Source organism: Hoplias malabaricus, chromosome 3 (assembly GCF_029633855.1).
Source record: "Hoplias malabaricus isolate fHopMal1 chromosome 3, fHopMal1.hap1, whole genome shotgun sequence".
NCBI lineage: Eukaryota > Metazoa > Chordata > Actinopteri > Characiformes > Erythrinidae > Hoplias > Hoplias malabaricus.
This window is the reverse complement of record NC_089802.1, coordinates 14,860,066-14,881,187: the sequence shown is the minus strand read 5'-3', so window position 1 is coordinate 14,881,187 and position 21,122 is coordinate 14,860,066. Positions and strand designations below refer to the sequence as shown.

Sequence of the window (21,122 nt, the reverse complement as noted above, 5' to 3'; positions counted from 1 at the left end):
CATCTAGAACCAGATATCAGCCTCTGAGACATATATCAATTTTATCATATATATCTGACAAGAGCATTCACTAATTATCTGTCTTACAGGCATCTAGAAGTAGTTATCAGCCTCTGAGGCATATAGCAATTTTAACATATTTATCTGACACTTTTTGCACTTTTTGAAATGAATTACTGAAACAAATATTTGTATGTTCTAATTTATTGAGATGCACTAATATCATTTTATTTTCTCACTATTTATAACATTTGGTAAGAATTATGATGTTCATTATTCAAGGTAATTTTTTTTTTAAAAGCTGAGAGAAAACTTTTGTTCAAGTAAAAAATTAGAAGATGTGTACACAAGTATAATGTATTATGAATGATTTTTAGAAAATTCAAGATTTAAGAATTTGAGACTTTATGTATTTGTTTGTTTGTTTGCTTATTATTTTTGCCCATGTAATACAAGTACAATACACTGGTTCTTTTAATATTGATTTTTATTTGTTTACATCAATGCAGCAAAACAGCTGCCCTTTGCATTGTGAAATTTCATGACGTCAGTAAGACAAAGTTTTAAAAACAGGAAAAAAATGATACCCTGCAGCATCAATAGAAATTGAAAGATTGTCATAATTCAAAGAAATCCACTCAGTAGTATTGTAAACATTTACAATAATACAATTTTTATGTCTCTTTAGCAAAATAGTAATTAGAAATGTACTGTATCATCCATTTAATTGTCATATTGCTGCAACACACACTGTCCCTTACAAAAATTCTTTAATGACATTACATTCCATTACCTGAAAAAATGTAATACATTAATCATGCAGTCAGTGCATATATACAGAAATGCATTTACACAACTATACACAGATATAAAGGTTTCAAAGTTCAACACAGACAACAAAGCTAATAATAAAATTTTGAAAATATTTACATTAATTTATCATCTTCAGACCATTCAGTCCAAATATACATACTCTTATTCAAACTCTTAAGATGCTGAAGGCATTTCTACAGCATATCACCACCATCTAAACAACATTTCACAGTTCTATTGACAAAATTTGTTGTAGAACTACATTACTACTGTAGAACTACTGTATGGTCTGTGGAGCTGACAAAATAGATAATGAGTGTTTATCTTGATTTGTCTTTACCCTAATTGACAAAAGAAAAAAGCCATATTTAAGTAAAATGACATAAGAACTGAAGAACTGTCAAACATATAACAGATGTCTTACCAAAGCCGTGTATTTTCCAAATAAGACTGCAAGACAACAAATATATATATATATATAATAATAATATATCTATATATATATATATATACCCTCACTTGAGGTCAATTATATGCTCATTTTGATGTAACTGAGCACCTTCTGAAATTTGTCTGATGCATATCTTAAGTGCTTTACAGTTTACAGTGAAGACAAATAAAGTAAAAAAACAATGAATATATATATATATAACATAAACAGTTTATCTGCAGAGAAATGTTTGCGTATGCATGTAAGTATTGTATGTATACTCACATATTTTTCTTTCCCACTTCTACTTGGGTTTCTTTACAAAGGAATAGATCGACTCTTGGCTGATGTCAATTTCTAGTTTCCACTCAGCTCCCTACAACCAACAGCAGCATTAATACAGCATGTTTCTTACAGTCTACGTAATGGTGCTATGACTGAGAGGGAGGAATACCACACCTTGTCCATGTTCAGTGAAAGAGGAGGCTCACTTATCTCTTTAATCCTGCCAGAATCCTGAATGACACAAAAATAGGCAGACACAATGAGTATTTGCATATTATAAACTGTGTGTGTGTGTGTGTGTGTGTGTGTGTGTGTGTATACCTCAGGGTCCAGCAGTCTGTGTGGACGATGATTCAGAGCATCAAACAAAGCACGGAACCACTTTTCTACCTCCCAGCTAAGAGAGAAACAGATAGGCTCTAAAATTAACCACACACCTCTCTGGGTTACGCTTTTTAATACATTATATTATATATTTTTTTGCTTTCACTCATTCTCTGTTAAAACTAAAACAAAATGTGTGTTATAAATAACTAGACACAGGAAATATGTTAACACTTAATTTTCTGTTAAAACTACCCCAATTCCTATTGTTTATTTCTTATTAGAGTGGTATTTGGTAGGCAGTTCATCAACAGCTACAGGCTAGATAAGCCTGACCAAAAATCTGTTTTTGATGGGCATTTCAGTTAAAATTAACCATGATTTATGTAGCATTCAGAAACTGGTTAAATTTCAAAACATATCCTTCACGCTCCATAACATGTGAAGCTGCAAATATGGTCAATTTTGGTTGTGATATCACAAAAAAACAATGCTTTTTTGCTTATTTGTCTATTTGGTCTAATGAAACTAGCTACTCTGTTTTTTTTTCCACCAGTTGTAAAATGCTCTTTTTAAATTCTGCCCAATAATGATTATGGTTTCTCTTGACAACTCATTATATATAGGGGGGGACAGAAGTCAAATGTGAGGCAAGGACCTTTTAAAATCTGTACAAGCTTAGTTTAAGTTAGCAGATCAAGGTTTACTTTTCAGCTTGGACAAATACACAATGGTACACAAATAAATGTCCTTGGACCTGACTCACAACACGTTACTTTAGCCTAAATCTGTAACTTGACAAACATTTACATTGCTATGTATAGTTATGTATATGCCATAAAAAAGAATGCACATTTATGTTCTATAATACATGATGTCAATCACACCTGTCTTCTCCAATGAAAAAATAGTCCCTGTCAGCCACTTTCATGAAGAGAACGCAGGTTGCAGAGCATCTGAAATTTTGATGTACCCATTTCCACATGGGATGTGACTCTGGCCTCAGTAGCATAAGTGAAACTCTGAAAGACAACAGGAATCAGATTCAACAACTTCTGTGCTTAGTTTTCCATTATTAGATCAGAGTGGGACTTACTGAGATAGAGCTATGGCTCCTAGTGGTTCAGTCTTGGTCTTCTCTTTATTTTTATAATATTCCAACTGGAACGAAGCTTTGCTGTTCTTCAGAATAAAAAATCTCCTCTTCCATGATTTCTGAGGAGTAGAGCAAAGTATAAACATAATGCCAACATTCATTGCTGAGTGTTGGTTAGAGGGTTATCTAACATAGAAATGTGGAGCTCCTTTCTGTAGAATAATAGTATTCTATATTATGCTTTTGTTAGCCAAATTAAATGTTGGATTCACAAATCTTTGGTAATACTGAATATGCTCTTTACATGCACTTTACCTGTAATCTGATTTGATTTTCTGGGGGAGACTTGTACAGATAACCAGAACAGAGCTCTTTTTCTTCGGTTCCATGTGAGCAGAACGGTGATATACAACCTACAGATTTCACCAGGAATATTGAGAGATTTTCCACAAAGACCAATGAATAACATACTGACACCTATAGTGACATGGATGTATCAGAGATTCTGTACTAAACCTATTACAAACATGGCAACAAACAAATACACTTAGGAGCATACATTGCTTAGGTCCTTCAAAGCAGTTGCAATTTTTTTAAATACCATTTTTAATACTTTTAAATCTTTTTATCTTTGAAAATAACTGACAGTTCCTGTAATGCAATCTGTGTACACAAGGTCCAGACACCACTTTTATTTCCTGAAAAGTCTTTCTATCACTTTTCAAACTTACGAGATGCCATTTGGAGCTCGGCACAATGGGATACTGTGTGTTGGGTTGATGTGGATGGCTGGAAAACAGTGTGAATAAATAAGTTATTTAGAGTGAAACTGGAGCCTTAACACCATACTGACAACTTCTGGATCTTTGTTGGGGACTAAAACAGTTTCATAAATGTGCAGGAACAAATATCTTTGACTGAATATATAAATTATTGAAAACAAATTACCTTAAAATATTTATTTTACTTAAATTTAATACTGTATAGATTTTGCTATTTGCTACTGTTATTTTCTGTTATTACTTTTATATATTCTTTTTTTACTTTATTTGTCTTCACTGTAAACTGTAAAGAACTTAAGATATGCATCAGACAAATCTCAGAAAGTGCTCAGCTACATCAAAATCAACATATAAATGACCTCAAGTGTGGGTTCATTCCACACAAGGTTTTTTTTCCCCACAAAACTGGATTTCTCAGTCAAATATGTCCAACAGGAAAAGAGCTAAGGGGTATTCTTAATAGAGAGTCGTCCAGGCTGGGCTTATACCTCTAACTCATAATGTGGAAGAGCCTTTTGTTTTAATTAAGACTACTCATTATGCACTTCCTGGCAGTAGGAAATCAGAATTGAGATACTGCATCTACATAAAATTACAAACTTTATTTTCATACAGTCCGGAAAAGATGTTACTGTACCTTGTGCCTATGGTTGTCAGTGTTGACAGTGCTGAGTGAAGTAGACGAGGAAGTGTAATAATAATAGTAAGACCAGTAAGTCAAAACCTGAGCTATGATGTCAGAGGGTGGAGGAGTTTATTTTGTTATTGGTTCACTTCACAACAGCATTAAGATTTTAAGGTACTCGTACTGAATGATTAGTTCTGGATACACCACTGTTAAATAGCTCAAATACACTGGATGGAGCTCTATCACTCTAGAGAACAGTTTCTCAAAGCAGAAGGGGTTTATATTCTCCAGCTAATGTGTGGCATTGAAAATTATGAATTAAGCTCATGTATGGCTGCTACAAACTATCCCATTTCATTTCATGCCTTTCTCCAAAGATAATACAAACTGTGAATGTGCAGTGAACATCTGCATCTGTAACGGGCACAACTAATGTAGCTGAATTCTATAAAAATTTAAATGTTTACATGTGGTGTACTTTAAATGACAACAGAATTAACACTAATTTAACCAGACAATACAAATAAATGCGGAAAAAGTTTATCACAACTACAACTTAGTTTCCATCTGGTTGAGCAACATTATTTTACTGAACATTGTTTCCTTGTCTAAGTTTGACCACATGCCAATTCAAATAGTCAAAAAGCAACATGGCAATTGTGCGTTACAAAAAAGCATTATGAACAGGGTTGTGCTTTAGACAGGAGCTTAATACATAATCACTTGATCTTGATAAATCATCAGGCCTTTTCCTCAGATTGCACTGAATTGAATCATCTCATCTTAATTGCTTGTTCTCATTATTACACCAAAACCTTAAAAAATCCCTTTCTTTATTTGTTTGGTAACACTTCTGTATGTGGGATATTGTAATGCCCTTGGAAAGTCCTTATTAAGCCTTTATTAAGCTAGATTTTTTCATTAAATATGTCTAAGGTGGGGCAGCACGGTGGCGCAGCAGGTAGTGTCGCAATCACACGGCTCCCGGTACCTGGAGGTTGTGGGTTCAAGTTTTGCTCCGGGTGACTGTGAGAAGATTGGTGTGTTTTTCCTGTGTCCGCATGGGTTTTCTCCAGGTGCTCTGGTTTCCTCCCACGGTCCAACAACACACGTTGTTAGGTGGATTGGTGACTCAAAAGTGTCCATAGTGCGAGTGAATGTGTGAGTGTGTGTTGCCCTGTGAAGGAGTTTTTTTATAAATTACTATCTGAAAATATTTAGAAAGCAATATGTCACCCTTTCTGGTCATACATCCTCTACTGCCACTGTCACTCAGGGAGTTCTGCAGGGATCAGTCCTTGGACCTGAGAACTGGATGAACCCCTCTTACTGTCTACGCAGATGATATAGCTGTCTCTCCATCCTCCTCTCCTCTCCTTGATTCCACCCTCTCATTCAGTGCCCACATCAACACGATTGTTAAAACATCATTCTTCCACTTGCGTGACATTGCTAAAATCAGATCATTGCTCTCAGTTTTCATTTATCTGGATTACTATAATGCTCTCTTTGCTGGTATATGATCCATTCACAAATTCTGCTGTGCGTCTCCTCACCCACACTCGCATGCATCACCACTGGCTTCTGGTCGTATTCAATTAAAAATTCTTCTACTTACCCATAAAGCTCTTAACAATCTGGCTGATCTTCTCCTTCCTTATAAACCCTCCCACAGCCTCAGGTCCTGCACTGAGGGCCCAAGCTTTTTCTACCTTTGCACCTAGACTCTGGAATTCTCTTCCTCCTCTTTCTAAACTATCTAATTCTCTCTCTATATTCAAATCTAATTATTTAAATATATCTCCTTTTTTAGTTTATTTATATTTATATTTAAATCATATCTTTTCACACTTGCATATAATCTGCTCTTCCACTATGTCCTTTCCTTCTGTATCTACTTCTGTCCAAGTGTATATATCATGACGTTCTTGTTATCTGTTTTCCTATTGTGTATTACAAATCGTAAGCATCTTTGGGTTCCTGAAAAGCGCTATATAAATACAAGATATTATTATTATTATTATTATTATTATTATTATTATTATTATTATGATATTTCCTCACTTAATGCTAGCTCTTCAATCTGTTTGCATGCTCGAAACTGATCTAATGTGTCTGATCTATAGTCACAGTTTGGTATGTTCTCTCTGCTTATGGCAGAGGCATATTTTATTTTTAGACAAAAACACCATAAGGAGAGTTCTACAGGCCCCGCTCTGGGTGACTGTCTGGTTGGAAATTGATATGTATTCCGTGTCTGGTTTCCTACCACAGTTCTAAAACATATATTGGTAGGTGGACTAACTACTCAAAATGTCAATAGTTGTGACTGGAAACATTATTATATTTCCATGATTGCTTCTTTTTTTTAAAATAATGATTTTATGGTTATGTTTTATTAAGCTCATCTCAAAGTATGGACCTTTGTTTACATTAAGAATTTTGTGATAACTGAAAAATGTGCCCATAAAATAGGATTTGTGCATGGGACAATATATATATAATAGCCACAAGAGCAAAGAGAAACTAGGCAAGCCTAGTTTAGTCGGACCGCCATTAACCATATAGCCATTGTCACAGAGGTTTTTCTGGTAATCCAAAAACAGGAAAGCCCAAAATACATACCCTTGTCATTGGAAGGTCTGGAGAAGCTTTGATGCTCCATATCAATGTCTTTGTTTACAATAATAACAAATAATAAAAAAAAACTATAAAAAACAGTTTATCTTTTCAGTTATCTTCCTAAATCAGGGCCTTGTCGTGGCGGACCTCCAGGGCAATGTTGTCCGGAACTGTTAGCTCCCAGTAGGTTCTCCCATGGCAAAGAGGTCCGGAGTGAAGATCCAGACAAACACGATCGAAGAAGTATCTCTATGAATATATTAAAAGGATTAAAGTGTACCCTGCCTGGGAGAGGGTTACCGGGACCTACCCCTGGAGCCAGGCCTGGGGGTAGTGCCCGAGGGCAAGCACCTGGTGGCCAAGCAGCTCAAATAACCCGGCTGGGCTCAGCCCAAAATGGCAGAGTGGGATGATCATGTGGGCTCACCACCCGCAAGGGGGTGAAGAGGCCCCGGCCGTCATGGAACTTGGCAGTGGAATCTGGTTCTTGGTGTGGTCAAAAGCTTGCCGGTGCCTGTTATAGTGGCAACCCAAGAACCCGTTGGTGGACACCGGGGGTGAGGTAAGCTGTAAAGCGGAAGAAGGTGGCCTTTCAGGCTTGGCTGGCTCAGTGAACTTCAGATTCTGCAGATGGGTAGCATCAGGCGAAAAAGGCAGCAGCTGTGGCACTTGGTAAAGCAAAATCCAGAGCATGGGAGGAGTTTGGAGAGGCCATGGAGAATGACTTCCAGGCGGCCTCAAAGAGGTTCCGACAGCTCAGAAGGGGGAGGTGGGACACTGTCCTAGCTGTGCTCAGCAAGGATGGTGACACTCTAAACCCCACTGAGTATATTGCTGGGCGTTGGAAGGTACACTTTGAGGAATCCTTAACCCGAGAGACATGCCTCCTGTGCAGGAGGTAGGGCCAGAAGTGTATGGGGTGTCAGATTCCGATTCCATGGCTGAAGTCACTGAGTTGGTGAAAAAACTTCACGGTGGCAAAGCTCCAGGAGTGGATGAGATTCACCCAGTATAACTGAAGGCACTCGATACTGTGGGGCTGTCTTGGATGACACACCTCTACAATATTGCATGGACCTCAGGAAGGATGCTTTCGGATTGGCAAACAGGGGAGGTGCTTCCTATTTTTTAAAAAAAGGGATCGGAGAAAGTGTGCCAATTATAATGGCATCACACTTTTCAGCCTCCCTGGGAAAGTCTATGCCAAGATGCTAGAAAGGAGAATTGGTCTGATAGTTGAACCTAGGATTTTGGAGGAACAATGCGGATTTCATTCTGGCTGTGGAACTATGGACCAACTTTTTACTTTTTCACAGATGATTGAAGGGGCATGGGAATTCGCTACTCCACTCTACACATGCTTTGTGGATTTGGAGAAGGTGTATGACCATGTTCCCCGAGAGATTCTGTGGGAGTTGCTTTGTATGTGGTGCCAAGGTTGCTCCGGTGAGCCATACAGTCCTTCTACTCTGAGAGTTTGAGTTGTGTTTGCATCCTTGGCAGTAAGTCAAGCTTGTTCAGCATGGGCATTGGACTCCACAAACTCCTTGTCTCCACTCCTGTTCCTAATGTTCATGGACAGTGTGTGGATCAGCACCTCCAAGTCTGAGGCCATGGTTATCTCCTGGAAACAGATAGCATGCTCCTTTCAGGTCGGGGGGGAGAATCTACCCCAAGTGAAGTAGTTCAAGTATGTCGGGTTCTTGTTCACGAATGATGGGAAGACGGATAGTGAGATTGACTGTAGATTAGGTGCAGCGTCTGCAGTAATGTGGTCACTTTACCAGACCATCATGGTGAAGAGAGAGCTGAGCCATAAAGCATAGTGCTCAATTTACTGTTTAGTCTATGTACCCACTCTCACCTATGGTCATGAGCTCTGGGTAATGATCAAAAGAACAAGATCACAAATACAAGCTGCCATAATTAGCTTTCTCCGACGGGATGCTGGGTGTACTCTAAGTGATTGGGTGAGTAGTTCAGTGCTTAGGGAGGAGCTCAGAGTAGAGTAGCTCCTTCATGTTGAGGGGAGTCAATTGAGGTGGTTCAGGCATCTGATGAGGATGCTTCTGGATGCCTCCCACTGGAAGTATACCAGGCACGACCAACTGGAAGGAGGCTTCAGGGTAGAGCCAGGACATACTGGAGGGATTATATCTCCCGGCTGGCCTGGGAACACCTGGGGATCCCCCAGAAGGAGCTGGTGGAAGTTGTGGTGGACAGAGGCGTCTGGGCTTTTTTGCTTGCCCTGTTGCAACCTGGACCCTGAAATGGTTAAGTGGAAAAGACGATGATGATGATGATCTTGTCAGTTGCTGACAGTGTATGGATGATCATGGAAAGCCTGTTATTTTCTGTTCATACAAAGCTACAAAACTGAAGCACTGTGTTGAGGTGACGTTAACGCAACTCATTTACCAGAAAACAACAAGAAAACATTTTAACATTTTTGAACATTTCCACCAGAATGACGTGATATTACGTGAGTGACATAATCAGGTGGTATATTCATTCTGCAGTGAAATCATTCTGTGGAAACTAATGGTTATCTTTTAATAATTATCTAAATTTGGAATTAATTTTACAGAGATGGAACAAGACAAAGGGCCTTTATTTTGAAATGACACATCAGAATGATGTGATATTAGGTGAGTGACATAATCAGGTGTTGTACTATCACTGCTTATGAAGTGAAAATGGCGTATGCAAATTGGAGGATTTCTATTAACATTAGAATAAAAATGACAGAAAAATATTCAATTAAATATCCTTTACTTTGAAGTAACTTCCTGATATCTTCATTACATCCAATAAATAGCAAATATTTTTTATTTATGTATATTACATTTATTTCCTGTCAGTGACATTTGGCTTTTCTTTTGAAACCAGTTCCTCGAAACGCTCTTACTGTAGTGTTCAGAATATGCTGTGTTGAGAGTACCAAAACAATGAGAGAGTTAGTTTGATCAAGCTTTTCCAAGTGGAGGCTGGCTTGATTCCAGTCAATTAGTTTCGTGCAATTTTCTGCAGTTTCTTATTAAGGCTTCCCATGTGTTTGTGCGTGGTTTTCTGCTATATCCAGTGAAAAACACGCGTTCTGAAGTATAATCCATTGTTTAAGCATGTGCAGCCTATGCTTGTAAGCAATGTTTTGAATCTTTGGTTTGAATTTGCACTCAATTCGTGAGCCAGTTCACTAATTTAACTCGCCCTGATTACACTGAGCTGCTCACTGCGGTGGATGGTGGATCTACATCGCTAAAGCGGCGCATGTCCCAATTCAGCTCTCAACACTCTAACCCCTTGAACAGGTCAAACCTCCACCTTCTGCTCACCTTTCAACAAAATGAACATTTTACTTAAGGATTTAGGGATTATGGCAAGACATGGGACGGGGGGAAAGCCTGTAGACAGCAAAATCCCGGACATTTTTGGCAATTTAGAAATCCCAAAAAGAGGACTTAACTGGGGAAAAGAGGACGTTTGGTCACTACCTAACTGTTCCAAATTTAGTTCATGAACTGGAATGTGAAATATGGCTGAACTAACAACAGATGGTGTAGTGGCATATGGAGTCAAAAAAGGGTCAAAAAGATTTTGAGTTTGTAAAACAATACTCACAAATGTAGTTACTCAAATGCAGTTACAAAGTCCGTTACATTTGTGAATATTGTTTTACAAACTCAAAATCTTTTTGACTCTTTTTTGACTCCATAGTGGAGCCACCTTATTTTGTCTCTCTGAAATATGGCTGAATTAATTTCCTACTTGTGCATGCGTTTCAACATTAGGTGTCAGTCAGTAAGCGTAAATGTCTCTTCTAAGCCAAAACAAAAACAAAATGCCCGAAAAGGATGTTCCTCATTTTATGCTATTACAGGTGTGGTAAAGTTGCCACAACCCTTAAAAACACTCTTTAAAGTAATATAATTCACTGTTGTTTTCTGTAAGAGTCTTTAATTAGACTTTATTAGTACTTAGTTTAAAGGGCATTTCCATATGGTTAAAGCTCTGTACCAGTGTTCTTAGACATATTTAGAGACATAGATTTTAAAAAGTGAATAAAATAACAGTACAGGACTGATGTATTGTTCTGAGGATCTCCCGAACGCTGACTCTGCTCTCCCAAAGCTCATTGTTTCCCTTTCTGGAGATTGCCATACACAGATGCCTGGAAGGAAGTTCCTAATATCTCTTCCAGTTGTGACTGCAAAGCCTGGCAACATGGTGTCCTCCATGGGCTAATCCACAGAACTGGCTTCTAATTTCAATGCATACAGCTCTTCTGGGGGTCTAGTATCATTGAGGCAGACACCATGACCCTGCTCTGTAGCTTTTGAACAGGCATGTTTACAGACACCTTTTACCAGGCTGTCTGTTCTGACCCTGATAACCAGGGCACCAACTGAAAGCACAGCTGATGTGTGGTGCCACCAGCTCTGCTCACACTGTGATGGAGCAAACCAAGGGAGGCCTGGACGAATTGCAGGGATTTCAGTACCAACTCTATCGTGTAGAGGATAGCTCTTTGAAGAGAATGATGTGCACAATGTTCATGAATGACAGAACACACATGGATGTATTTATGTTTTAATACATCAAAATAAGGTTTACAAAGGCATTCTTTCCATGTGAAGTCATTTACAAAAAATTCAGCCCTGAATTCAAAATGGAGCCAAAGTATGGCAGTGATCAAAATATTTTCACAATATATATATATATAATTTTTTTTTAATGAGGGTCATTCGACCCCTGAAATGTCATACTGTAATTGCTCCAAATCCTATTCATATATTCCTGAGGACCATTTAATTAAACACTGTAAAGCATTTAAAATGATTTAATTAAAAATTCCCTTGAAGTCTATTCCAATACAAGTGGAAAAAGAACTCCCATTGGAACTGTTTGGGCACTACACCATGGGCATACTACAACTATGAGGAAATCTCTCTCAGGAAGAGAGGGCTAGTTTAATAGGCTTATATATTTTGCTAACAGAATGGCAGTCACTTTTCATCCAATCAGAATGTGATTAAATAAATGACAGTAGGGCGGCACGGTGGCGCAGCAGGTAGTGTCGCAGTCACGCAGCTCCAGGGACCTGGAGGTTGTGGGTTCGTTTCCCTCTCCGGGTGACTGTCTGTGAGGAGTTGGTGTGTTCTCCCCGTGTCCGCGTGGGTTTCCTCCGGGTGCTCCGGTTTCCTCCCACGGTCCAAAAACACACGTTGGTAGGTGGATTGGTGACTCCAAAGTGTCCGTAGGTGTGAGTGAATGTGTGTGTGTGTCTGTGTTGCCCTGTGAAGGACTGGCACCCCCTCCAGGGTGTATTCCCCGCCTTGCGGCTCTGGACCCACCGCGACCCTGAACTGGATAAGCGCTTACAGATAATAATGATAATAAATGACAGTATTGCATGCGCAACAGTTGATATCCAGATGAAAAGTGAATCAATGACTGAGGATAATGAAACTTATGTACAAACCCAAAAGAAGAAATCAAAGAAAAATTAAAACCCTTATAGCTGGTTGATAATATGTCAGATGATGTAAGCCTTGCTGCAGTATTTACTATAGTCCTACAGCAAATAGTAAATCCAGCTTCATGGGCCAGTTGTGAGGTTCATGAATAAACTTGTCACCAGTAATACAGTAGCTGCCTCTGTGGATTAACTAGGTTCAAGACAGAACATGAAGTGAATATCCAACAATACCTTTCAAGTCAGTAGTGTGCTTATAAAGGGCACCCTTTATAACATTACATCAATTCAGTATTTCTTTCATTTAAATCAGATAATTGGTGTTTCGTTCACCAACACCAACTGATGAAAAGCTATATAGACGGACACTTATTTATAACAACAGTTTTGAATTATTGAAATACTTTACCTTCAAATATGTCCAAGACCACTAAGACCACCTCAACTGGAGTAAAATCAAACACATGGACACTTGTGCGTAGGGTAATAATTAGGTTTAAAATGACAGTGCATACATACCTAAACTATCCTAAGTCAGTGTCTTTCACATTACTGTTCAACTTGCTGTGACATAAAATGTGTAATAAGTAATATATTTGGCCAAAATTACAATCACAAACCTACAAACTGTATTCAAGCTAGAACAATACATTGATAAAATTCATAGACTGCACCAGTTAAAGCTGAAACTACCAACTGTTTTCAGGCTCCCATTCCATCTTATGTTTGAACTAATTAAGAATATTAAACAACCGTTTACAGACACCATATACTTGAATCCTACAGAGAGCAGGTCAATAGGTTCTGCTAACACCTATAACGCCTAATCTGGTGATGCTTACAACCTAAAATATCTACTGTTTACTCATCCAGGTCTAGCCATTGCCCACTTCAGACACCTGACCTATTTTATTTTTTAGTCTTGTTGCAGTAGCAAGAACAAGGGTTTCTCTTTAAATTATGATTTATACAAAGTTGCCCTTTATTCTCTTAAGGCAGGTAACTGTAGACCACAGATATAACTGGTCAATTATGTAAAAAAAAATTATTATGGACCTATTCAAGAGGGCAAAAGCTATATATTCCTAAAAATATATTTAAGAGCATCTATGTGCTTCAATGTCTCAAGGAAAATGGCAGCAACTGTCTAAGTTGGGAAAGTAACATGGATATTTCACACTGCCTGCTGACAAAGCACAGGGACCTCAGTGTTCCATGGAATAACCAGAAGAGGCAACAAGTGAATGTGGAGCGCCACTAAAGAAGCCCTTTTCTAAACAATCTACTAAAGTGCCCAGCGTAATGTGGGAAATAAGTTGCATTCACACACAAACAACACTACTTCCAGCTAAGTCTGGATCATCCCTGAATATTGAGACCTCTAGGTCACGTCCGTTAGTCAGTCAGTCAGTTAGTCAGTCAGTCTGTCTGATGAGTCTTTACTGCCTGCCATGAAATTTGTGCTATTAAAAACTTGCAGAGTGAGGCATTATCATTTGATCAGTTCTGATCAGAAATAGTAAAATTTGTACAAATCTGTGTGCCCTGTAAAAAGTCCTTAATGTGCAAAATCTGGAAGAACTTTCTGAGGTGTTTGTATAAACTTAGTTGAAATAGAGCTCTTTGGTCAGCATGGATACCACACAAGGAATCTGTTTTTTCTCACTGAAGCGTGGATCCTCTGACCAGGACTCAAAGCTGGTTGCCACCATATAGTTCACCCGTGTGAGGATTTGCATGATTTCCAGCTGCTTGCCAAACTCATTAAGGACATTACAGAGGGCCTGGACAAACCAAGAACCACGGCCTGGGTTCCTCCATGAGTAATAACCTGAAAATTAAAAAATGTAATTGTGATTGTTTAGAAATTTGGGCCAAAAATCTTTATATATAAATATATATATAAAGAAAAGAGCATGAATGTGTCTATATTATAAAAATATACACATGTTTACAATGACTTAAAATCTATGAATTTACAAAAGATGCATACATATATGAAACAGAATTCATGTTATTAACAAAGAAAAGCAGCTAACAGTAAAGAAGTAGATTTATGTTCCGTCCACATTTAAAATTCACCTGTACTAATTTGCCTTTAATAATTCCTCAAGAAGATATGTTTTCAGAACTGCACGTTTGATCTAATGGGGAAATGCTTATCTACTGTGAAATATAACCATTACCTGGAACAGTGGAATAAGCAAACAAGAAATCTGCCTCTACTGGAATCTTGTGTCTAGGATTTGCATCAGTCTCAATGGTATCATTGGGTGGTCCAGAGTCAGTTTGTATACCATCATCAAACTCTGAACCTCGACAAGCCTGTGAGAATAACACATTAATATCCTCCACAAGTGGACAAGAAAGGGTTTGCTAAGTAAGTAAATATACTGATAAAACAAGTAAAAAAATTAAGATGTATTTTACAGTATATATAAATATACAATATATTTAGAAACTAGTAAAGAACATTTGACTATATTCCTTTCTCTCCCCATCTCCTTCTTGGTTCAGCTCCTCTTACCTGGATGAAGAAGAGCTTGGGCTTGCCCACAAGGCTCTTGCACATGTCTCCTCTGAAAAGTGAGGTCATGTTCTTGATGGGCATTGGCCCATCTGTTCCATAGATCATTCCCTCTTCTCCATGGCTTAGTAGGATGCAGGCAAAGCAGGAGCTGTTGCTGTGATCTTCTTCAGAGACTGACGCAAACACAAATCCAGAACAAAAGAAAAGTTTCAAAAGGTTCAGGACTTTTGTGGTTTCCATCAACATCCTGATTTATATGCAATATCTCTGCATATACACAACTGATATTATGGTACAAATAAGACCTACATGATTAATAACATACACATTCCATTTTTACTCTTTAAAATCTTTGGGAAACAGAAACCCTTGTGTATTCGCATGGTGCCAGTTCTGTGTCCTGTTTCATCAGGACAAACAGCCAAGCAAAAAAAATGGAATGATGCAATGTAATTGTGATGCTACAATTCGTTCTCAACACTAAAATCGAGATGAAGTTTTATATATAATGCCAGAAAACACTATTTACACACTTGGTTTGGACTGGGCACAAAGATAAAATTTCATTGATTTAAAAGCAGAATCCCATTTAAATCTGTTACACTCACCGTCTTTCAACAACTGCTCCATTTTAGCACACGTCTGGTCATTGTAGACAAGAACTTCAAAACCCAGATTCTTAAAGCATTTGAAGAGCTCTCCTGCATCCCGGTCTGTGCCATTGCGCACATTCATCCCTGAACCACACACAAGAAAAACTATTAAAACTATATTATTTGCTTTTTATGATGCTTAATTTCCTGGTTTGGCTCTACACTTCCAGAACAGAAATGTGACTTGTATAGAGTCATACATGGCAGTTCTTAAAACTTCAAAATATTATTCAAATCCTCACATCTCATTTACGGAAACGCTTATTTTAAGAACTATCATATGAACGTAGCATTATATTTGTATAAAAACATTTTAAAATCTTCTCATACCTGGTGGTCTGCTTACTCTATTATTAATATTAATGAGAAATTAATGGTAAAACATAGGAATTAGAATAAATTAAAAAGAACTTATTTTTTAATTTTTACTTTATCATGGATAAGCAGGGTTTTATAGAAGTTATACCTGTCTTTTCATCAAAGTTCTTGTTATTGATGATGATGCACTTGCCCACTCGATGGTGGCTCATCTTATACTGGAATGCTGGTGAAACAATCCTGTAATGGACTTCAGAGGAATGGTCCTTTTCCTGCAATTTGCCATCGTTTGTCTTCTTACTAAGAACCATAAAACAACACAAATATTTATTACCTCATATATCTCCTTATATGCTTAAAGAACAGAATCTGATGATGTACAGAATTGTCCATATATCATACATGTATTAACAAACATTGCCATTCTTCTGACTTATTTACACATTTAAACACAGAAGATCAAGAAATACATATATAACGTATAAATAGTGGTCATCTCAGTGGTATAATGGGAAGCTAGCCAACATAAGCAGCCTGAAAAAATAACTGAAATGAGAGCACAAAAATAAAACACAAATACACACCGAACATACAGTTAAAGAGCAAACAACAGCAATAAATATGTAATAGATATAATAAATATCTAGAGGTGTAATTAAAGATGATAAAATAACCAATCCAAAATAAACATACAAGTTTGAAATCAACGTCATGGCTGTTAATCAGGCTGTATCCAGTTGTTCTTCACACACCAAAATATTACAGTCAAACTAATCAAATATTTTGGCAGAGTAAAAAACCTTAAATAGAATCCCAAAAAGAGTATTTTCACATGCCTGAGGGAAAATTCTCACAGATTTCTCATATCTCCATTGCTGTATTTCCAAAGGATCCATCCAGATTGGTAGGCAACAGCGGCCATAGCACACACAATATGTGTAAGTATTCCAGAAGAACCTAGTGAACACGTTACCCAGTGTGCGACAATGGGCTCCTACTGTCTTTTGCTCACATACACAACACACACACATACACATGTGGCCCCATACACTGGGACGAATCAGTGCTCCATAGAAATCCCATGTGATCTGAAGCTGCAGTTTGCCAAAGTCACCCACCCCCTCCTAAAGCACCCACCATGACTAGCTCGTCCTTGGCTGGGATAAGGGCTATCCTACCTGGGTTCTTCATTTAGCGCTACGCCACTCTGCATTGAAACGTGCTGCTCCTCTTTGCTTGTTTTGTCCAAACTTCACCTCTTTATGTAGATTTTTCCCTTTGCGTGTGATGAGGTGTGCGCTAGGATCCTGACATGCTCTATACGCTATGAAGAGTGGAGTGATGGCTGTGCTAGCCAGGGGTGGTGCACCCTACCTGAGTCAGCAGCCACGCCACCCCCCAGAGCTTTCTAAAGGCCTATTCAACTGCACTGCTGAGGTCATTCAGTACACCACAGACCCTCTGCTGACTGCCACACAATCATGCCCACACCTACAGGCTAGTTCGTCCATAAAGAACAACATAAATAATACTACAAGCCTGTAGTGGGAAAACTGAAGTTTTGGAAACTGAGATGTACTTGATCAGTTCACAGAAATTCAAAAGAAATTTGCTTGAAAGCTTTTATGAACAGGATGCCAATGGAATTTCTTTCCCACTGTCATAATCAAGCTCAGTGAAATCTGGAATAAGCTTTATCAGTCTGGAAACCAGAGGTTTAAATAGACGAAGATTGAAATGTGTGCACTTCACTCAAGTTTCACAGTCCAATGCAAAGCAAATACAATTTGTGGACACATACAGTCAGTGGTATAATACTAGGTTGAGGCAGATAACCCCATTAAACAGCCAGGACCCATCTGATTCAGACTTCCATTTCTCATTCTTGTAACTAAAGAAGTTGCCAGTTGCCTTGCTTTCCATGTAGGGAATAAATAAGTTAATAAATAAATATAAGAATAAATAAAGATAATAAAACATTTTGCCAAATGTACCAAAGTTTAACAGTCTTGTTAGCAGGCTGTTTCTAACAGGATAATACAGCTTTTGCATCCAGGATATGCTGACCTAGACTGGCTAATTACAATGACTCTATTGCCACCTGGTGGAGAAAGCAGACCAAAGCCGTACATTTCTGTAACCCCAATAAATACACTGCTATGATTCACAAACTTTCCTGGTGTCAATTTTATTACACAAAATGCACTAACCAAAGAATCATAAACAATAATGTACAAAATAAATAATCATTAAAAAATAAAGAAAGAGTGAGGACTAATGATGATTTACCTTCCAAAAAGAAGAAACCTTGCTTTACGATCAGGTTTTGCATCTGTTGCGTCTCCTTCCCCGGACTTCGTAGTTTTAACTGAAGCTTCTGTCAAAGTGTCTTCTTTCTCCGTTTTTAAGACACTGCTGTAAATATCCCATAAATAATAAATGATGGTAAACAATGTTACAATCATAGGAAACATTAGGATACAAATTTATGTAATTGTAAAAAACAATACCAACATCCCACAACAATCTTTTAATCTTTCGGCTGCTCCTGTCAGCATAGCAGATCAACTGCAATCTGGCACAGTTTTTACGCCGGATGTCCTTCCTGGTGCAACCCACCCTATTTAACTGGGCTTTGGGATTGGCGCTACAACACAATGCTTTTCAGTGGCTAGGTATACACACTCACATCTATGGACTATCTTTTGAGTCGCCAAACCACCTGTGTTTTTGGACCGTGGAAGGAAACCCACACAGACACGGGGAGAACACACCAAACACCTCACAGACAGTCTCCCAGAGAGGGGCTCGAACCCACAACTCCAGGTCCCTGGAGCTGTGTGACTATGACACTATCTGCTTTTTAAAATTTTTTAAAATTCTTTTATTCATGCATTGTCTGTAACTATGGGCAGCATGGTGGCGCAGCAGGTAGTGTCACAGTCACACAGCTGGAAGTTGTGGGTTCGATTCCCGCTCCTGGTGACTGTCTGTGAGGAGTTGGTGTGTTCTCCCTGTGTCTGTGTGGGTTTCCTCCCACAGTCCAAAAACACAGGTGGTTTCCTCTGGGTGCTCCGATTTCCTCCCACAGTCCAAAAACACACGTTGATACGTGGATTGGCGACTCCAAAGTGTCCATAGGTGTGAGTGAATTTGTGACTATGTGTGTGTGTGTGTGTGTGTGTTTGTTGCCCTGTGAAGGACTGGCGCCCCCTCCAGGGTGTATTCCCGCCTTGCGCCCAAAGATTCCAGGTAGGCTCTGGACCCACCGCGACCCTGAATTGGATAAGCGGTTACAGATAATCAATGAATGAATAAATGTCTGTAAGTGTTTATCCAATTTGGGTCACGGTGGGTCCTTGCCTACCAGGAATCACGGGGCACCAGGCGGGAACACACCCTGAAGGACGCTCTACAAAAATTTATAATACTTAATTAAATATATTAATTTATGATCTTTTTAAGTACCCTATTATCTTTTCCACTTATGCCTCAAATAAGTGAATATTGCAGTTCAATACAAAGCTGACCATGAATGATATGTTAAAATTACTATCATGCCATTCAGTGGAGAAAACCATCAACTTGTCTCAAATCTGCACATTGTTCTTTCTTAATCCACTGTAACCCAAATATTACAACAGAAAAAATCTTGTATAGATTACAGAAGTATATAGAAAATAATTTTTATTATATTCTCTTTAATCTCACATATTCTACAGTCAACTTACTTTTCATCGACACATGCTCTTCGATTTAGGTCAGGTTTAGCATCTGTTTTGTTCTCTTCTTTACCCTCCTGATTGTCTTTTGCATGCATTTCAGATTTAGCCAGTTCTTCTTCCATTCTGTAATAAAGAGCATGTTAATAACTGGATATTAAATGATTAATGTACCTTTTTTGCATAATGGAGGTAAAGGTTGGGTGTATTTATTATGCTTGTGGATTGTTTGACTGGTTTTATTTTTGTAAATAAGTGTATTTTTTCTCTTTTGTAGTTGTTTGTTTCTTACCGTGTGTTTGTGTGAAACAAAGAATGAAGGACGCTAAAACCTGAGAGCCAATCTATTAAAGGAACGTTTCTAATGTAATATATATATATATATTTAATTACAGCTTTAAAATGGAGGAGTTTGTTGTTACACGGTTTCAGTGCTGTATAAATGAATTAAACAAGAGGAAGCCCCGAAAAACCCAATATACTTAGTGCTCCTTTAATCAGCTGGGAGGCTACAATTAGAAACGCTGGTCACATGAAAAATCCATTTTTACATCGAGGCCTTGGGCATTCTTTATTAAAGGCTGTTACTGTGCAGTGGGTGTTTACAATATATTTTCCCTGATCGTTGTATTTGTGTTAAATGATATATGTATGTAATATAGATCGGGAGACACTGGCTCAAAATATTGACTGGCAACCAGATAACCGGTATTAAGTGATTGCTCATGTTAAGAAAGTTATAATAGTTACTGTGTATCTAGCGTATAACCAGTTTCTAGATTTCTAACACTATATATATATATATATATATATATGTACATATATACACACACACACACATTTACGGAAAGTGTATACGGAAAGTGAAGTAGCAAGTAGCCGTCTGTTAGCAAAACTAGTGTCAGTTAAGTTTAACCGTTTCCTCCTTTAATTTCTCTATTCACTTCTGACTGTCCGGCCTGGTACACGAACGCTTATAACGATTAAAACGTGTTGTGATTGCGAAACGTGGCCAAACACTCAAACGAAACCATCAAACATTAAACCAAAGTGTTATTTAATTGTACTGAATACTGAATTCCTAGTGTAAAGGCAGTTAGCAAAGCGAGCGGCTTCTTCCAGCCGAGACCAGACAGTCCTTCACTGACAGAAGAAACACAGGACCCACCGTAAATAACATAAGTAAATTAAACTTACTCTTCTTTTAGACTGGAGTCTTTACAGACTTGCTACTTAGTCTAAGATAATTCTGGTCACAGACGTTAACGGCTAAACTTGTTCACCCAGTTGTACTCTTAAGGAGAAGGAAAGTGAAAGAACTCATTCGTATCCAGCTGTACACCAGTGAGTCATGACTTGGCTCATTATCATTTAAAGACACAGAGAAATTCCGCCAGTGAAAATCAAACTTTTAACCTCGTTAACATCGGCGTATTTCTATAA

General features: G+C 38.1%; 2 protein-coding genes across 2 annotated transcripts; both read right to left on the bottom strand.

Annotated features, from left to right (window-relative positions):
• Positions 1 to 499: 499 nt before the first annotated feature.
• Positions 500 to 4,407, bottom strand: LOC136692373 (pleckstrin homology domain-containing family S member 1-like). Its single transcript, XM_066665714.1, has 9 exons — positions 4,368 to 4,407; positions 3,680 to 3,737; positions 3,264 to 3,361; positions 2,949 to 3,067; positions 2,740 to 2,874; positions 1,850 to 1,925; positions 1,703 to 1,759; positions 1,529 to 1,619; positions 500 to 1,154 (listed from the first exon to the last, which is right to left on the bottom strand). The coding sequence occupies exons 2-8, from the start codon at positions 3,687 to 3,689 to the stop codon at positions 1,548 to 1,550; spliced, it is 567 nt and encodes a 188-aa protein (XP_066521811.1). The 5' UTR covers positions 3,690 to 3,737; positions 4,368 to 4,407; the 3' UTR covers positions 500 to 1,154; positions 1,529 to 1,547.
• A 7,176-nt stretch (positions 4,408 to 11,583) lies between these two features.
• casp7 (caspase 7, apoptosis-related cysteine peptidase) lies at positions 11,584 to 21,014 on the bottom strand. Its single transcript, XM_066664329.1, has 8 exons — positions 20,877 to 21,014; positions 19,689 to 19,805; positions 18,247 to 18,372; positions 16,106 to 16,257; positions 15,595 to 15,723; positions 14,984 to 15,159; positions 14,643 to 14,781; positions 11,584 to 14,287 (listed from the first exon to the last, which is right to left on the bottom strand). Exons 2-8 carry the CDS (start codon positions 19,802 to 19,804, stop codon positions 14,061 to 14,063), a joined length of 1,065 nt encoding a protein of 354 aa, XP_066520426.1. The 5' UTR covers position 19,805; positions 20,877 to 21,014; the 3' UTR covers positions 11,584 to 14,060.
• Positions 21,015 to 21,122: the final 108 nt, after the last annotated feature.

Bases quoted from the DNA above. Each gene is read 5' to 3' on its own strand.
- LOC136692373 (XM_066665714.1), bottom strand. The intron at 2,875-2,948 runs GTAAGTCCCACT...GTTGTCTTTCAG, and splicing joins GGAGCCATAGCTCTATCTCA to AGTTTCACTTATGCTACTGA. The intron at 1,760-1,849 runs GTATACACACAC...TGTGTCATTCAG, and splicing joins ACAGACTGCTGGACCCTGAG to GATTCTGGCAGGATTAAAGA.
- casp7 (XM_066664329.1), bottom strand. From the start codon at position 19,804: ATGGAAGAAGAACTGGCTAAATCTGAAATGCATGCAAAAGACAATCAG. The intron at 15,724-16,105 runs GTATAACTTCTA...TGTGTGGTTCAG, and splicing joins GAACTTTGATGAAAAGACAG to GGATGAATGTGCGCAATGGC. The intron at 14,782-14,983 runs GTAAGAGGAGCT...TTATTCTCACAG, and splicing joins CCAAGCTCTTCTTCATCCAG to GCTTGTCGAGGTTCAGAGTT.